General features: G+C 47.1%; 1 protein-coding gene across 5 annotated transcripts in view; it reads left to right on the top strand.

Moving 5' to 3' along the window:
- grin1b (glutamate receptor, ionotropic, N-methyl D-aspartate 1b) overlaps window positions 1-13,023 on the top strand; it is a 75,871-nt gene that overhangs the window by 626 nt on the left and 62,222 nt on the right. For all 5 annotated transcript variants that reach the window (XM_055039621.1, XM_055039619.1, XM_055039618.1 and 2 more), the window contains exons 2-4: window positions 3,067-3,323; window positions 7,482-7,616; window positions 8,366-8,542. In XM_055039621.1, coding sequence (XP_054895596.1) covers window positions 3,067-3,323; window positions 7,482-7,616; window positions 8,366-8,542 — 569 coding nt within the window. The remainder of the gene's footprint in view (window positions 1-3,066; window positions 3,324-7,481; window positions 7,617-8,365; window positions 8,543-13,023) is intronic.

Here is a 13,023-nt window from a genome sequence, read left to right as displayed (position 1 = left end):
AAATGTGAAAACAAAGTTGTGCAGAAATGTTGAAGTGATATATAAGCTTTAGTAAAATATCAAAATATGAAGCAGATTTGGAGAAATTCTCGTTAATCCGTCATCAAACTTCAGGCTGAAGTTTGAAAGTTGATCATAATTTTCTTCTAATTTAAAGTTTTCAAACTTCAGAAGGAATTTTGGCATGAAAGCTGGACGTGAATTTAAAACCTAAAACAATCCAAACAACAGATTATAATTAATTAGCAAACATGAGGAATTAATCCAATCTGATTAAAACTGTTGGTAAAATCATAAAATAATCATTTTAGTTCAGACTGTTTCCTGATGTAAACATGCTTCTGGTTCTTCATGGTCATGTTGCAGCCAGTTTTTATAAGCAGCAGGTGAAATATTAATAAACATGAGAGTTTTTGTTTCCATCTCTGAGTAACAATAAGCTCTTTAAAAATCTGATCAGCTGGATATTTTATATAAACTTGATGTTTCTTTCACTCCACACAAAAACATCCATCATTCAGCTGAAACAGAAGCCGCATCCCTTCCTGTTGTGATGGCTGGAGAAAAAGAGCCAGTTGACCTCTTGACCTCTGCTGGTCCTCCTGGCTGGACAGCTGGTAGAGGTCAGAGGTCACAGGAAATGATCAGTAGAAGTAACTCTTTGATAAAATTGTATTACTTTACCTGAATTCTGATTCTGATCACTTCCTTCAATAACTCCAACATTCATGAGTCCACCTCCTTATGCTGACCTCTGACCTTATAAACACCAACCGTAAAAATGAATCAACTTTATCAGAATGGAACATTTCAGCAACAAGATAGTTCAAAGTGTTTTACAGGATAAAAAGATCAATTATGAAACAGATAAAACTCTGCCTAAAGTCCAGCCCAGCAGATATAAGCCCCGCCCTAAACACCAAGCCCCACCTTAAACATGAAGCCCCGCCATAAACATTAAGCCCCTCCCACACTAAGCCCCGCCCTAAACATGAAGCCCCGCCATAAACATTAAGCCCCTCCCACACTAAGCCCCGCCCTAAACATGAAGCCCCGCCATAAACATTAAGCCCCTCCCACACTAAGCCCCGCCATAAACATTAAGCCCCTCCCACACTAAGCCCCGCCCTAAACATGAAGCCCCGCCATAAACATTAAGCCCCTCCCACACTAAGCCCCGCCATAAACATTAAGCCCCTCCCACACTAAGCCCCGCCCTAAACATTAAGCCCCACCTTAAACATGAAGCCCCGCCATAAACATTAAGCCCCTCCCACACTAAGCCCCGCCCTAAACATGAAGCCCCGCCATAAACATGAAGCCCCGCCCTAAACACCAAGCCCCACCTTAAACATGAAGCCCCGCCATAAACATTAAGCCCCTCCCACACTAAGCCCCGCCCTAAACATGAAGCCCCGCCATAAACATTAAGCCCTCCCACACTAAGCCCCGCCCTACATGAAGCCCCCCTTAAACATGAAGCCCCGCCCTAAACATTAAGCCCCTCCCACACTACCCCCCCCCTAAACATGAAGCCCTGCCATAAACATTAAGCCCTCCCACACTAAGCCCCGCCCTAAACATGAAGCCCCACCTTAAACATGAAGCCCCGCCATAAACATTAAGCCCCTCCCACACTAAGCCCCGCCCTAAACACCAAGCCCCACCTTAAACATGAAGCCCCGCCATAAACATTAAGCCCCTCCCACACTAAGCCCCTCCCACACTAAGCCCCGCCCTAAACATGAAGCCCCGCCATAAACATTAAGCCCCTCCCACACTAAGCCCCGCCCTAAACATTAAGCCCCTCCCACACTAAGCCCCGCCCTAAACATGAAGCCCCGCCATAAACATTAAGCCCCTCCCACACTAAGCCCCGCCATAAACATTAAGCCCCTCCCACACTAAGCCCCGCCCTAAACATTAAGCCCCACCTTAAACATGAAGCCCCGCCCTAAACATTAAGCCCCTCCCACACTAAGCCCCGCCCTAAACATTAAGCCCCTCATAAACATGAAGCCCCGCCCTAAACACCAAGCCCACCTTAAACATGAAGCCCCGCCATAAACATTAAGCCCCTCCACAAGCTAAGCCAAGCCCCCCATAAGCCCCGCCCACCCACATCCCCCGCCCCCCTCCCACACTAAGCCCCGCCCTAAACATGAAGCCCCGCCATAAACATTAAGCCCCTCCCACACTAAGCCCCGCCCTAAACATGAAGCCCCACCTTAAACATGAAGCCCCGCCATAAACATTAAGCCCCTCCCACACTAAGCCCCGCCCTAAACATGAAGCCCCGCCATAAACATTAAGCCCTCCCACACTAAGCCCCGCCCTAAACATGAAGCCCCACCTTAAACATGAAGCCCCGCCCTAAACATTAAGCCCCTCCCACACTAAGCCCCGCCCTAAACACCAAGCCCCGCCCTAAACATGAAGCCCCGCCATAAACATTAAGCCCCTCCCACACTAAGCCCCTCCCACACTAAGCCCCGCCCTAAACATGAAGCCCCGCCATAAACATTAAGCCCCTCCCACACGAAGCCCCGCCCTGAACACGAAGCCCCGCCTTAAACACGAAGCCCCGCCCTAAAATTTAAGCCCCGCCCTGAACACGTAAAAACCACTTGAAAATGTAAACTCCAGATATCCAGCCGGTCAGACAGTGAGCTTTGACTGTTCCCCACAAGGTTCATGTCTGAGTTTCTGGAGATCAGAGCCAATAGTTGACCCACATTGGACCTGAATATACAACGACTCAACACTAATGTACAACTCCTGCATGAATTTGGTTTACAGAAGCTAAATAAGTGATTTACCAAGAGATCCAGGCTCATAGACATAACATGGGTTAGCTTGTTGTTAGCGGTAGCATCGTTATCATAGACTAATTACTTAAAATAGCACAGTCCACTCAGGCAGAAATGAGTCGACAGCCTTTAATGCTTCTTTTGATCCTAAATTGGACCCAGAATCAAACTGAATGACTGTTTCCTCCAGGCTGTTGTGCTGCCTGCAGCCCACTTCCTGTCTGTCGATGACGTGTTTCCGTCCTCCTGTCCCCAGTGGCGGCCCGCGGCGTGCTGCTGCTGGCCGCGCTGCACTGCTGCTCGGTGGCGCTGTGCGGCTGTGAGCCGCGCCTGGTCAACGTGGGCGCCGTGCTGAGCCAGAAGCGCTACGAGCAGGTGTTCAAGGACGCCGTGACGCAGGCCAACGAGCTGTACGGCCGGGACAAGTTCAAGATGAACGCCATCTCCGTCACGCACAAGCCCAACGCCATCCAGATGGCGCTGTCCGTCTGCGAGGACCTCATCTCCAACCAGGTGAAGCGCCGTGGACCGGTCACCATGGCAACGGTCACCATAGCAACGGCTCCCCGGCCGCGTTTCAGCTGGGAAACAATATGGCTGCCATTCTTCACAATCGTTGCTGCTAAAATGATGTTGTTAGCATGTGGGCTATCGCTAGCATGCTAACAGCTAGATGCTAGGATGCTAACAGCTAGATGCTAGCATGCTAACAGCTAGATGCTAGCATGCTAACAGCTAGATGCTAGCATGCTAACACCTAGATGCTAGCATGCTAACAGCTAGATGCTAGCATCCTAACAGCTAGCTCGGAGGAGTTCGGCTCCCTGGCAGGTTCAGACCTTTGACCTCCAGCAGGTTTGTGTTAATCAGGCTCCCAAAGTGAAATGAGGTCTGAATGATCTGCTGCTGAAACACAGAGACATTTTGACTTTCAACGGACAAATATCATCATCAGGAGCTTTATGCCTTATTAAAATGAGAACGCAGCGGTTCCTGGTTGTTGTTATTTGGCTCCTTCCTTTAGATCCGGTTTCCTTTCTCTGCATCTGATCCGGATTTGAAAGGATAAAACGTTAACAGTGGATGTTGGGTATTCATTTCTTCTCTAACGGCAGGCTGTGTGACAGCCAGTCTGGTTTGTTCAGGGACTCAGATGTTTGCTGAAACATTAATGCTTCATGAATATGATTAGAATAACATGAGGAACAGAAGCAGAAGTGACAGAATGAGTTCACACGAAGCGTCTTCTTCATATTTCACCTGTTCTGAAACCTCAGAGTGGCCGTCAGTCTGAGAGGAAGCGGCCCGCTGGGAGCAACGCAGCGCCGCACGCATCAGGAGACGGAGAGAGAGCGGCTCCAGGCGGGAAATCAGAGCTGCTCTAAATATAACCGCACAAACAGACGCTTTACAAAAGACACAAATAAAGGTTCTGAAAGAGCCTGCAGAGAACTGAGCTGCTGCTGGAAACCTGAACAGAACCGGGTCAGGCGGGCCGACCAGGCGGCTCTTCATCACAGGAAGAACATGGAGGAAGAACATGGAGGAAACGAGGCCAATATGGCGGCGTGTTGGCCAGAGAGACGGCTGTCAGATTAACTTGGTCTCATGTAATCTGCCGTCCTCCCAGAGCAGCCATGGAGGGATTATCCAGACGCTTTTAATCCAACAGTCTCTCACTCCCAGAATGCCACAGGTCTGACTTTCCTCATCCTGAGCCAGAAATCCTCCTGAAATCAGCCTCAGCTGGGCTGGAAGTCTCAGGGAACAGACAATCCAGGATTTTGCCACCAGAGGGCAGCCAGAGGGCGCCCCCTGCTGTGAAAAGTCAAGCGTCTTGCCCAAGGACACAACGATAGAGGCGGATGGAGCAACCCACCAGTTGCAGGAGGGGCCCTGACCACCACCGTGGTGACGACGGCCACCATGCTGGTGGTATTTTCTTTCTGGCTTGGAAAGAGTTTTAAAAAGTTTAGATCCTGTAGCACACAGTGTCTAGTCCTGCGGGCCGCCGGCCGTCCTGCAGGCCGTCCTGCGGGCTTCAATGAACCACAGGAACAAAACGCTGGAAGACATTCCTGTTAAAGTCAGAGGTCACAGAATATTTTCCATATTTGTTTTGTAAACGACAGAAAAGTTTGAAGGCCGTCGGTCATTTGACAGGTCATAGTTAACAGGTCATGGTTAACAGGTCATACAGTTAGGGCCAGAAATATTTGGACAGTAACACAATATTTGTGAGTTGGGCTCTGCATGCCACCGCATTGGATTTGAAATGAAACCTCTACAACAGAATTCAAGTGCAGATTGTAACGTTTAATTTAAAGGGTTGAACAAAAATATCTGATAGAAAATGTAGGAATTGTACACATTTGTTTACAAACACTCCACATTTTAGGAGCTCAAAAGTAATTGAACATATAAACATAACCCAAACAAAAAAGTTTTTTCTCAATATTTTGTTGCGAATCCTTTGGAGGCAATCACTGCCTTAAGTCTGGAACCCATGGACATCACCAAACGCTGGGTTTCCTCCTTCTTAATGCTTTGCCAGGCCTTTACAGCCGCAGCCTTCAGGTCTTGCTTGTTAGTGGGTCTTTCCGTCTGAAGTCTGGATTTGAGCAAGTGAAATGCATGCTCAATTGGGTTAAGATCTGGTGATTGACTTGGCCATTGCAGAATATTCCACCTTTTTGCTCTCATGAACTCCTGGGTAGCTTTGGCTGTATGCTTGGGTCATTGTCCATCTGTACTGTGAAGCGCCGTCCGATCAACTTTGCAGCATTTGGCTGAATCTGGGCTGACAGTATATCCCGGTACACTTCAGAATTCATCCGGCTACTCTTGTCTGCTGATATGTCATCAATAAACACAAGTGACCCAGTGCCATTGAAAGCCATGCATGCCCATGCCATCACGTTGCCTCCACCATGTTTTACAGAGGATGTGGTGTGCCTTGGATCATGTGCCGTTCCCTTTCTTCTCCAAACTTTTTTCTTCCCATCATTCTGGTACAGGTTGATTTGTCTCATCTGTCCATAGAATACTTTTCCAGAACTGGGCTGGCTTCTTGAGGTGTTTTTGGGCAAATTTAACTCTGGCCTGTCTATTTTTGGAATTGATGAATGGTTTGCATCTACATGTGAACCCTTTGTATTTGCTTTCATGGAGTCTTCTCTTTACTGTTGACTTAGAGACAGATACACCTACTTCTCTGAGAGTGTTCTGGACCTCAGTTGATGTTGTGAACTGGTTCTTCTTCACCAAAGAAAGTATGCGGCGATCATCCACCACCGTTGTCTTCCGTGGACGCCCCAGGCCTTTTTGAGTTCCCAAGCTCACAGTCAATTCCTTTTTCCTCAGAATGTACCCGACTGTTGATTTTGCTACTCCAAGCATGTCTGCTATCTCTCTGATGGATTTTTTCCTTTTTTTCAGCCTCAGGATGTTCTGCTTCACCTCAATTGAGAGCTCCTTTGACCGCATGTTGTCTGGTCACAGCAACAGCTTCCAAATGCAAAACCACACACCTGGAAACAACCCCAGACCTTTTAACTACTTACTTGATTACAGGTTAACGAGGGAAAGGCCTTTTGAGTTACTTGCAGCCTTTGGAGTTCATTGTCCAATTACTTTTGGTCCCTTGAAAAAGAGGAGGCTGCATTACAGAGCTATGATTCCTAAACCCTTTCTCCGATTTGGATGTGGAAACTCTCATATTGCAGCTGGGAGTGTGCACTTTCAGCCCATATTATATATAAATTGTATTTCTGAACATATTTTTGTCAACAGCTAAAATAACAAAACCTGTGTCACTGTCCAAATATTTCTGGCCCTAACTGTAGTTAACAGGTCATAGTTAAAGGCTTTACAAAGAGCTGAACTCAACCCATAAAAAATCCTCACTGAATATCATTGAGTGGAGCTGATGGCCTGTTGAAGAGTTACGGACCGGAGCGTCTGGTTAGGAGGCCGGTCCGAACCTTTGGTGGTGATGTGGCGCCGACCCAAACGCAGCAGCCAGGAGACGTAGAAAGATGTGGATGTTCAGTAAAGAAAACCAGCCAACAAAAACTTCCAGGAGTACGAGAAAATCCAAACACAAAGCAAACAGGAAACCATGGAAAGAAACACAATCAGGTGAATGAATGAATGAATGACCTTATCATCATTATGTCATGTTAATGACAAACAGCTGAAAAAATAACCACAGAAGCAATTTTGCTCCAGCTTTTCTCCTTGTCATTTCTATATTCTTTGCACAAAATGTTGGATAAACTTTCATGTTTCCATGTTTCACTCCTGAAACGTGGAAACATTTCATCTCCCGCTGGACTCCGGGTTCCTCTCCCTGCTTTTGGACCCAAATTCTAAATCAAAACCAGTTTATTAATCCCAAAGGGAAATTAAATGCTGGTGTAACTCATTCATTATTCAAAGAGTCGATGGCTGTTGGATGATCTTCTGCAGCGTCTGTTAAGAAAAGTGAAGTTTCACAAATCAGAAAAAGGTTTCATGAATCATAAAAGTGGTTCTAAATATTCTGCTATTAGAGCAGAATAATAATCCAGTGCAGGTTTGAAGAGTCCAGGTGTTGTAGTTGTGGAGCTGGAGCAGTTCAACAGGTAAAATCAACCTGGTTGGTCATCAGGAAATCTTCTTCTTCTGCAGGTGTACGCTATCCTGGTCAGCCATCCTCCACAGTCCAACGACCACCTGACTCCAACGCCCGTCTCCTACACGGCCGGGTTCTACCGGATCCCGGTGGTCGGCCTGACGACTCGCATGTCCATCTACTCTGACAAGGTCAGCCGCGTCCGCCTGCTGCGGCGGCGGCTCGCGTTTCACCAGCTGATGAGTCCCGGTGTTCTAGATACTGGAACAGATCAGAAAACCTGAGATTGGTTTAACTAAGAGCTAACCTGGCGAGGCTAAAAGTATGATAAGTTAGCTAAGGTGAGATATTAATTGATGCTGCTGATGAGCTAAACTGAAAACAAGCTAAGCTAGCTGGTTGGTTAAGCTAAGATGGATTTGGATTGATCATGTTTTGTTAAATTAAGATAACCTGAGGTAGATATTAAATCACAGTGAGTTAGTTTAAAGCAGCACAAGAAATGAAGCCTCAACCCGACCTGATGAGCAGCAAAGGTCACGACAAGGTCACGACTCTACGCAGCGTTTAGGGCACAAAGACGTGAAGACCTGAAAGATCCATCATCCTGCATTGGCTACCTGTACATGTGTTAGCATGTGTTAGCGTGTGTTAGCATGTGTTAGCGTGTGTTAGCATGTGTTAGAATAATTTTATATTCAAGATCATATGATCTAGTTTTCTCATTTCCCAGTCTTTTCCCTGAACTGGGAGCAAAGTGGACTCTGAGTCTTTCTCAGGTTTAAGAAACTGTTGACGGTGAGATCAGGCCAGAGCATCCCAGTAGTGCCATCACTCCCAGTACTCCCAGTCCTCTCCCACCTGGCTCAGGATTCAGAGAAGTGAGTTCTTAGCGTTCGGCTGTGGTTCTTCCTCATGCTCGTCTTCCTCCTCGCTGCAGAGCATCCACCTGTCCTTCCTGCGGACGGTGCCGCCGTACTCCCACCAGGCCCAGGTGTGGTTCGACCTGATGAGGGAGTTCAGGTGGAACCACATCATCCTGATCGTCAGCGACGACCACGAGGGCCGAGCCGCCCAGAAGAAGCTGGAGACGCTGCTGGAGGAGCGGGAGACCAAGGTGAGCAAGGTGCTGGGCGTCGCCCCGGCAACCGGTCGCCATCGTCACGGATTCACCTGCAGGCTCCAGGTGCCACACCTGTTGACAGAGGTCATGTGCAGATCCACCTGGATGCGCATGTGGAGGTACATGTGAAACCATGTTTCACAAATCAGTTCTGATCAGCAAATTTTGGCTGTTTGGACCAAAGAAAGTCAGAAAAGAATCATTTCTACCAAGTAAACGACGGCATAAACATTCACTGAGCTAACTCCTACATGTGCAGCTCACCAAAGATCGGCAGTATCAGTCGGTGTTTGAAACATTGAAAACGTCAGACCCGACTTGGCAACTTTCCTCCGCCACTCATGAAGAAGTCAGACAGGGATGATGATCTGTTTCCTGCTCTTCTCATTCTGCACACAGACGCCGAGAAAGCAGATTTTTATCAATATTTGCTGTGAATTCAGCTGTTTTTTAACAGTCACGATGCACTTGGGGTCACATCGGGGTCAGCTAGGGGTCACATCAGCTGACCCCAAACTGATGTGACCCCTAACAACTCCAACCAATCAGCAGCCTGATTGGTTGGAAGGCTGAACTCCAGGCTGTTGGTCTTGTGAGTCTTATCGCCACCTGGTGGCAACTGTAGACATTACAGCCAGCTGGTGGTTCTACCAGTGAAGTGCATCTGCTGTTGTAGCTTTGTGTTTCACATGTACCTTGGAGTTCACATGTGAATGAACACATTAAGACGTGTAAATCTGCACATGTTTCTGTCATCGTGAAGGTATGCGTTGGGAGCCAAGATAGCGGTGATGGGCCCCGTTCGCTAATTACTAGCTCAGTATTTTAGCACCTTTGCTAACTGTCTAAACACTCAGCTTCCCCTAAATTATTTTTTCTAGAAAAATAGTAAAGCTGTTTTGTAACGTTCAAAACAGCTTAATAAAGCTTAATAAAGTTTGACATGTGAGTTTTGGTTATCAGCTATTCTCCAAGTAGCAAGACGTTTATATTCATACTCTTACTTTGAAGGGCCTGTTTAATCAAAAGTTTTGTTTCCTGTCTCCACCTTTCTGGGGTTTTTATCCAAGTAAACAACAAATGAACAAAGGAAGCACAGACAACGCTAACAGGAACAAACCACCAGACGTGTTAGCTAAACAAATACATGCAAAAACTCTCAGTTATGATTTGTTCTCCACATGCTAATAACTGCAGCTCCACCAGGGCTAGTCAGAGTTAGCAAAACTCAACAGCTTTTAAACTGAAACAACAGAGGAGGCCTTGATGAGGCGCTATGCTAGGCTGCAGCACATGATGTATCTTAGACACATGGGGATATCAACATAGATGGATTCAGCACTTTAGCATTAGCTTCTGCTAATTATCATGTTATCATATCACTTTAGCATTAGCTTCTGCTAATTATCATGTTATCATATCACTTTAGCATTAGCTTCTGCTAATTATCATGTTATCATATCACTTTAGCATTAGCTTCTGCTAATTATCATGTTATCATATCACTTTAGCATTAGCTTCTGCTAATTATCATGTAAAGTTGATGGTAATGATAACTATCATTGTGGCGCTTTAGCATAGCTCATGTTTCTGATTGGTGCTTTAGGGTTAGCACCGTTAGCTTTAGCTGACTGTGCCCACCACTGCCAGACAGAAATCAACATGTTGGTTCACAGCATGGAAACGTGGTGTGTGAAGTTTCACTGCATGGCTGAGAGAGGCTTTCATCAAACCCAGCGGTTTTCTTCCATTCCTCAACCCGTCTACCGTCCATGGATCTATACCTCATCTTCCCTCGCTCTTCACCGCTCCTTCATCCCTCCGTCATCTTCCTAACTTCCTGCTGGATGCGTCATCTCAGCGTCTCCATCATCAGCTTCCTGTTCATTCAGGATGATTCTGTTGATCTCCACCAAGGTCGTTTACCTGCTGGTTTGTTTCCATGGATCAGGGGGACGGACGAGTCGGACAGCGCCGCGGTCCGGTTGCTTTCATAAGGCTCGGATGTTACTGACAGAGAGAACTGCTGCAGGAAGTGACACTGGCCTTCTTCCTGGTTTTTGAAGTTCGGATCTGTTCTGAGATCCAGACCCAGAGGAACGCGTCATGATGCTTGTTCAGATTAAGTATCAGTGTTTTTCTCTGTCAGTATTTATTATTTCTCTTATAAAACAATATTTGTTTGTAAATGTTTATGTTCAAAACATGTTCTATGGTTTTGACAATTTGGACCCAACCCTACTGGTTTCACTGGTCCTCATTCTAGTTCTGTTGGTTCTGACTCTGGACTTCAGACTTTTCTGTTGTTGATGGTACAGAATGGATTTGGTTCTGGACTCTGAGAGTGGACAGAAACTTCCTGAAGTTATGGTGACGGTGTTGGGTCTGGACGGGAAGCTGCTTTCTCTGGAGCTGAATATCTTCTCATGAAGATTGTTCTTCTGGACTTGCTGGTCTTGGTTCTGGTCTGTGGGTTCTGATAGAGACGTTCTAGAGTTGACTGGAGCGTTTGCTCTGATCTGATGAATTGAACTTTGGCCTTTAAAGTCCAGAGTCTGTCGTCTTTGGTTCTGAATCCTAACATCGGTAGGTCCGATTGGGAAGCAAATAGCCTTCTCTACTGGACTTTTCTGCAGCTCTTGAATTGGTGTCTGGCAGTCTTGACAGAAACTGCTGCTGATTTTGTGACCTTGTGGAAAATGCTGTCCTGATAAACGTTATTCTGGTTCTGCTGGTCTTGACCAGAACCCACTGGTTTTAGTGGCTGGCTGGCAGGACTTATCTCTGGACCTCTCCAGCTCGGTACTGATGTCTGTCATGATGGTCTGGTGACCCTGGAAGCCACTGGTTTGACCCCTAAAAACCTTTTTCTGGAACCTCTGCTCTATACGAAGCTGAGACATCAGACGGGATGGGATGTCTTTACTTCTAGCGGTTTGGGCTCTCAGGTTGGTGTCCAGGTTCCTCCAGGACTTTTAGAGTTTCTTTAATGAATTTGCATCTTATTGGTTTAACAGATGTAGATTCCTGTCAGGTTCTGGTCTTGGTCCAGGTCGCTCTCCTCATGGGTTTATATGGGACATGCTGGTCTTGTCTCTGGACTTACTGGTACTGTCTTCTTTTAGACTTCAGGTTTGTCTGTTCTGGAAGGCGCTGATCCAAATCGTTTGGCTAAAGACTGGACTTGGTGGTTTGTCCTGGACCAGTGGTAGAGCTACTAGTCTTGGTGGAGGTTTGACTTTGTTTCATCTTCTTTGAGTTGAGCTGATTCTTCTTCTTCTCTCTGTGGACTCATGGCATGGTTTCAGTCCTTCAGCTCCATCTGCTGTCTGGTTTCTCATCACCTCGACTCTGACGGAGGTCAGAGCCGCGCAAACACACCTCGGCTGCTTCCGGCTGTCCGTCACGTCTGCTTTGTGTCGCCGCTGACGACAGGAAGTACAACAGGAAGAGGTCAGCGACTCGCTGAGCTCAGACTAGCTGATCTAACCTCCAGCTACAGACTGAGAGGTTAAAGGTCTGGAGGTCAGAATGAATGAAGTCGGTGAGCAGAGCTGCAGCCGAGCAACATGGACACATCCGCCCAGGGGAAAAGGCACGGATGACCTTTGACCCAGATCACAGTGGCCGAGCGGTCCAGTCCGTCTGATGGTACCGGCTCGGTTCTGGACGCTCTCTGTTAGGATGGGCTTTTACTTTGAAACCCTTCAGAATAAAAGCCCCTAATAATCACACTTCATGTTCATGAAGGAGACTGTGTGTGAATCTGCACCAGTCAGGCAGAACATTATGACCACTGGCCGGAGGATAGAAGCCACAGAAACGGAAACCGTTACGATGATTCGCAAAACCCGTCGTATCACGGCTCTGTCATAACAAGATAAATAAATCATGAAAACAAAAAAGTTTCTCATTTTAACAACCAGTTATTAGCATCCTACCCTTACCTTAGCGTCCCACCTTTAGCTCCCAGCCATTACCATCCGAGCCGTTAGCTTCCAGCCATTACCTCCCTGCTGTTAGCTCCCAGCCATTAGCATTTGAGCCATTAGCTCCCAGCCCTTAGCTCCCTGATGTTAGCTCCCAGCCGTTAGCATCTGAGCTTTTAGCTCCCAGCCATTAGCATTCCGGTTCAGAGGCGCAGGAAGCGCTGAAGGAATGTCTGGGCGCGTGTTTAATGAGTTGAACGTTTGGTCTGAGCACTGCTGCCCTGCCGCAGCACATTAGCATCACAGGGCTGGAAGTCGCAGCATGTGAACAGGACAGACCTGAGTTTTTCTGATGAGGTCTGTTTGGACCGACTCAGTCCGACAGGTGAGCCCATTTAAAAATATTCCTGCTGTCTGCAACCTGCAGCCAGATTTACACCTGAGAGCGAACAGGTGAACCGCGGGTCATCCTGCAGGTCCAACTGCTGTAAACTCAGCTCCGCGTGGATTGGACGGCCGGATGCCCCCAGGATGTTGAAAATGATG

This window comes from Poeciliopsis prolifica, unplaced genomic scaffold, assembly GCF_027474105.1.
Source record: "Poeciliopsis prolifica strain line A6 unplaced genomic scaffold, Auburn_PproV2 SCAFFOLD014, whole genome shotgun sequence".
Classification (NCBI taxonomy): Eukaryota; Metazoa; Chordata; class Actinopteri; order Cyprinodontiformes; family Poeciliidae; genus Poeciliopsis; species Poeciliopsis prolifica.
Note: the sequence above shows the minus strand (reverse complement) of the source record. Positions and strands in the feature narration are given on the sequence as shown.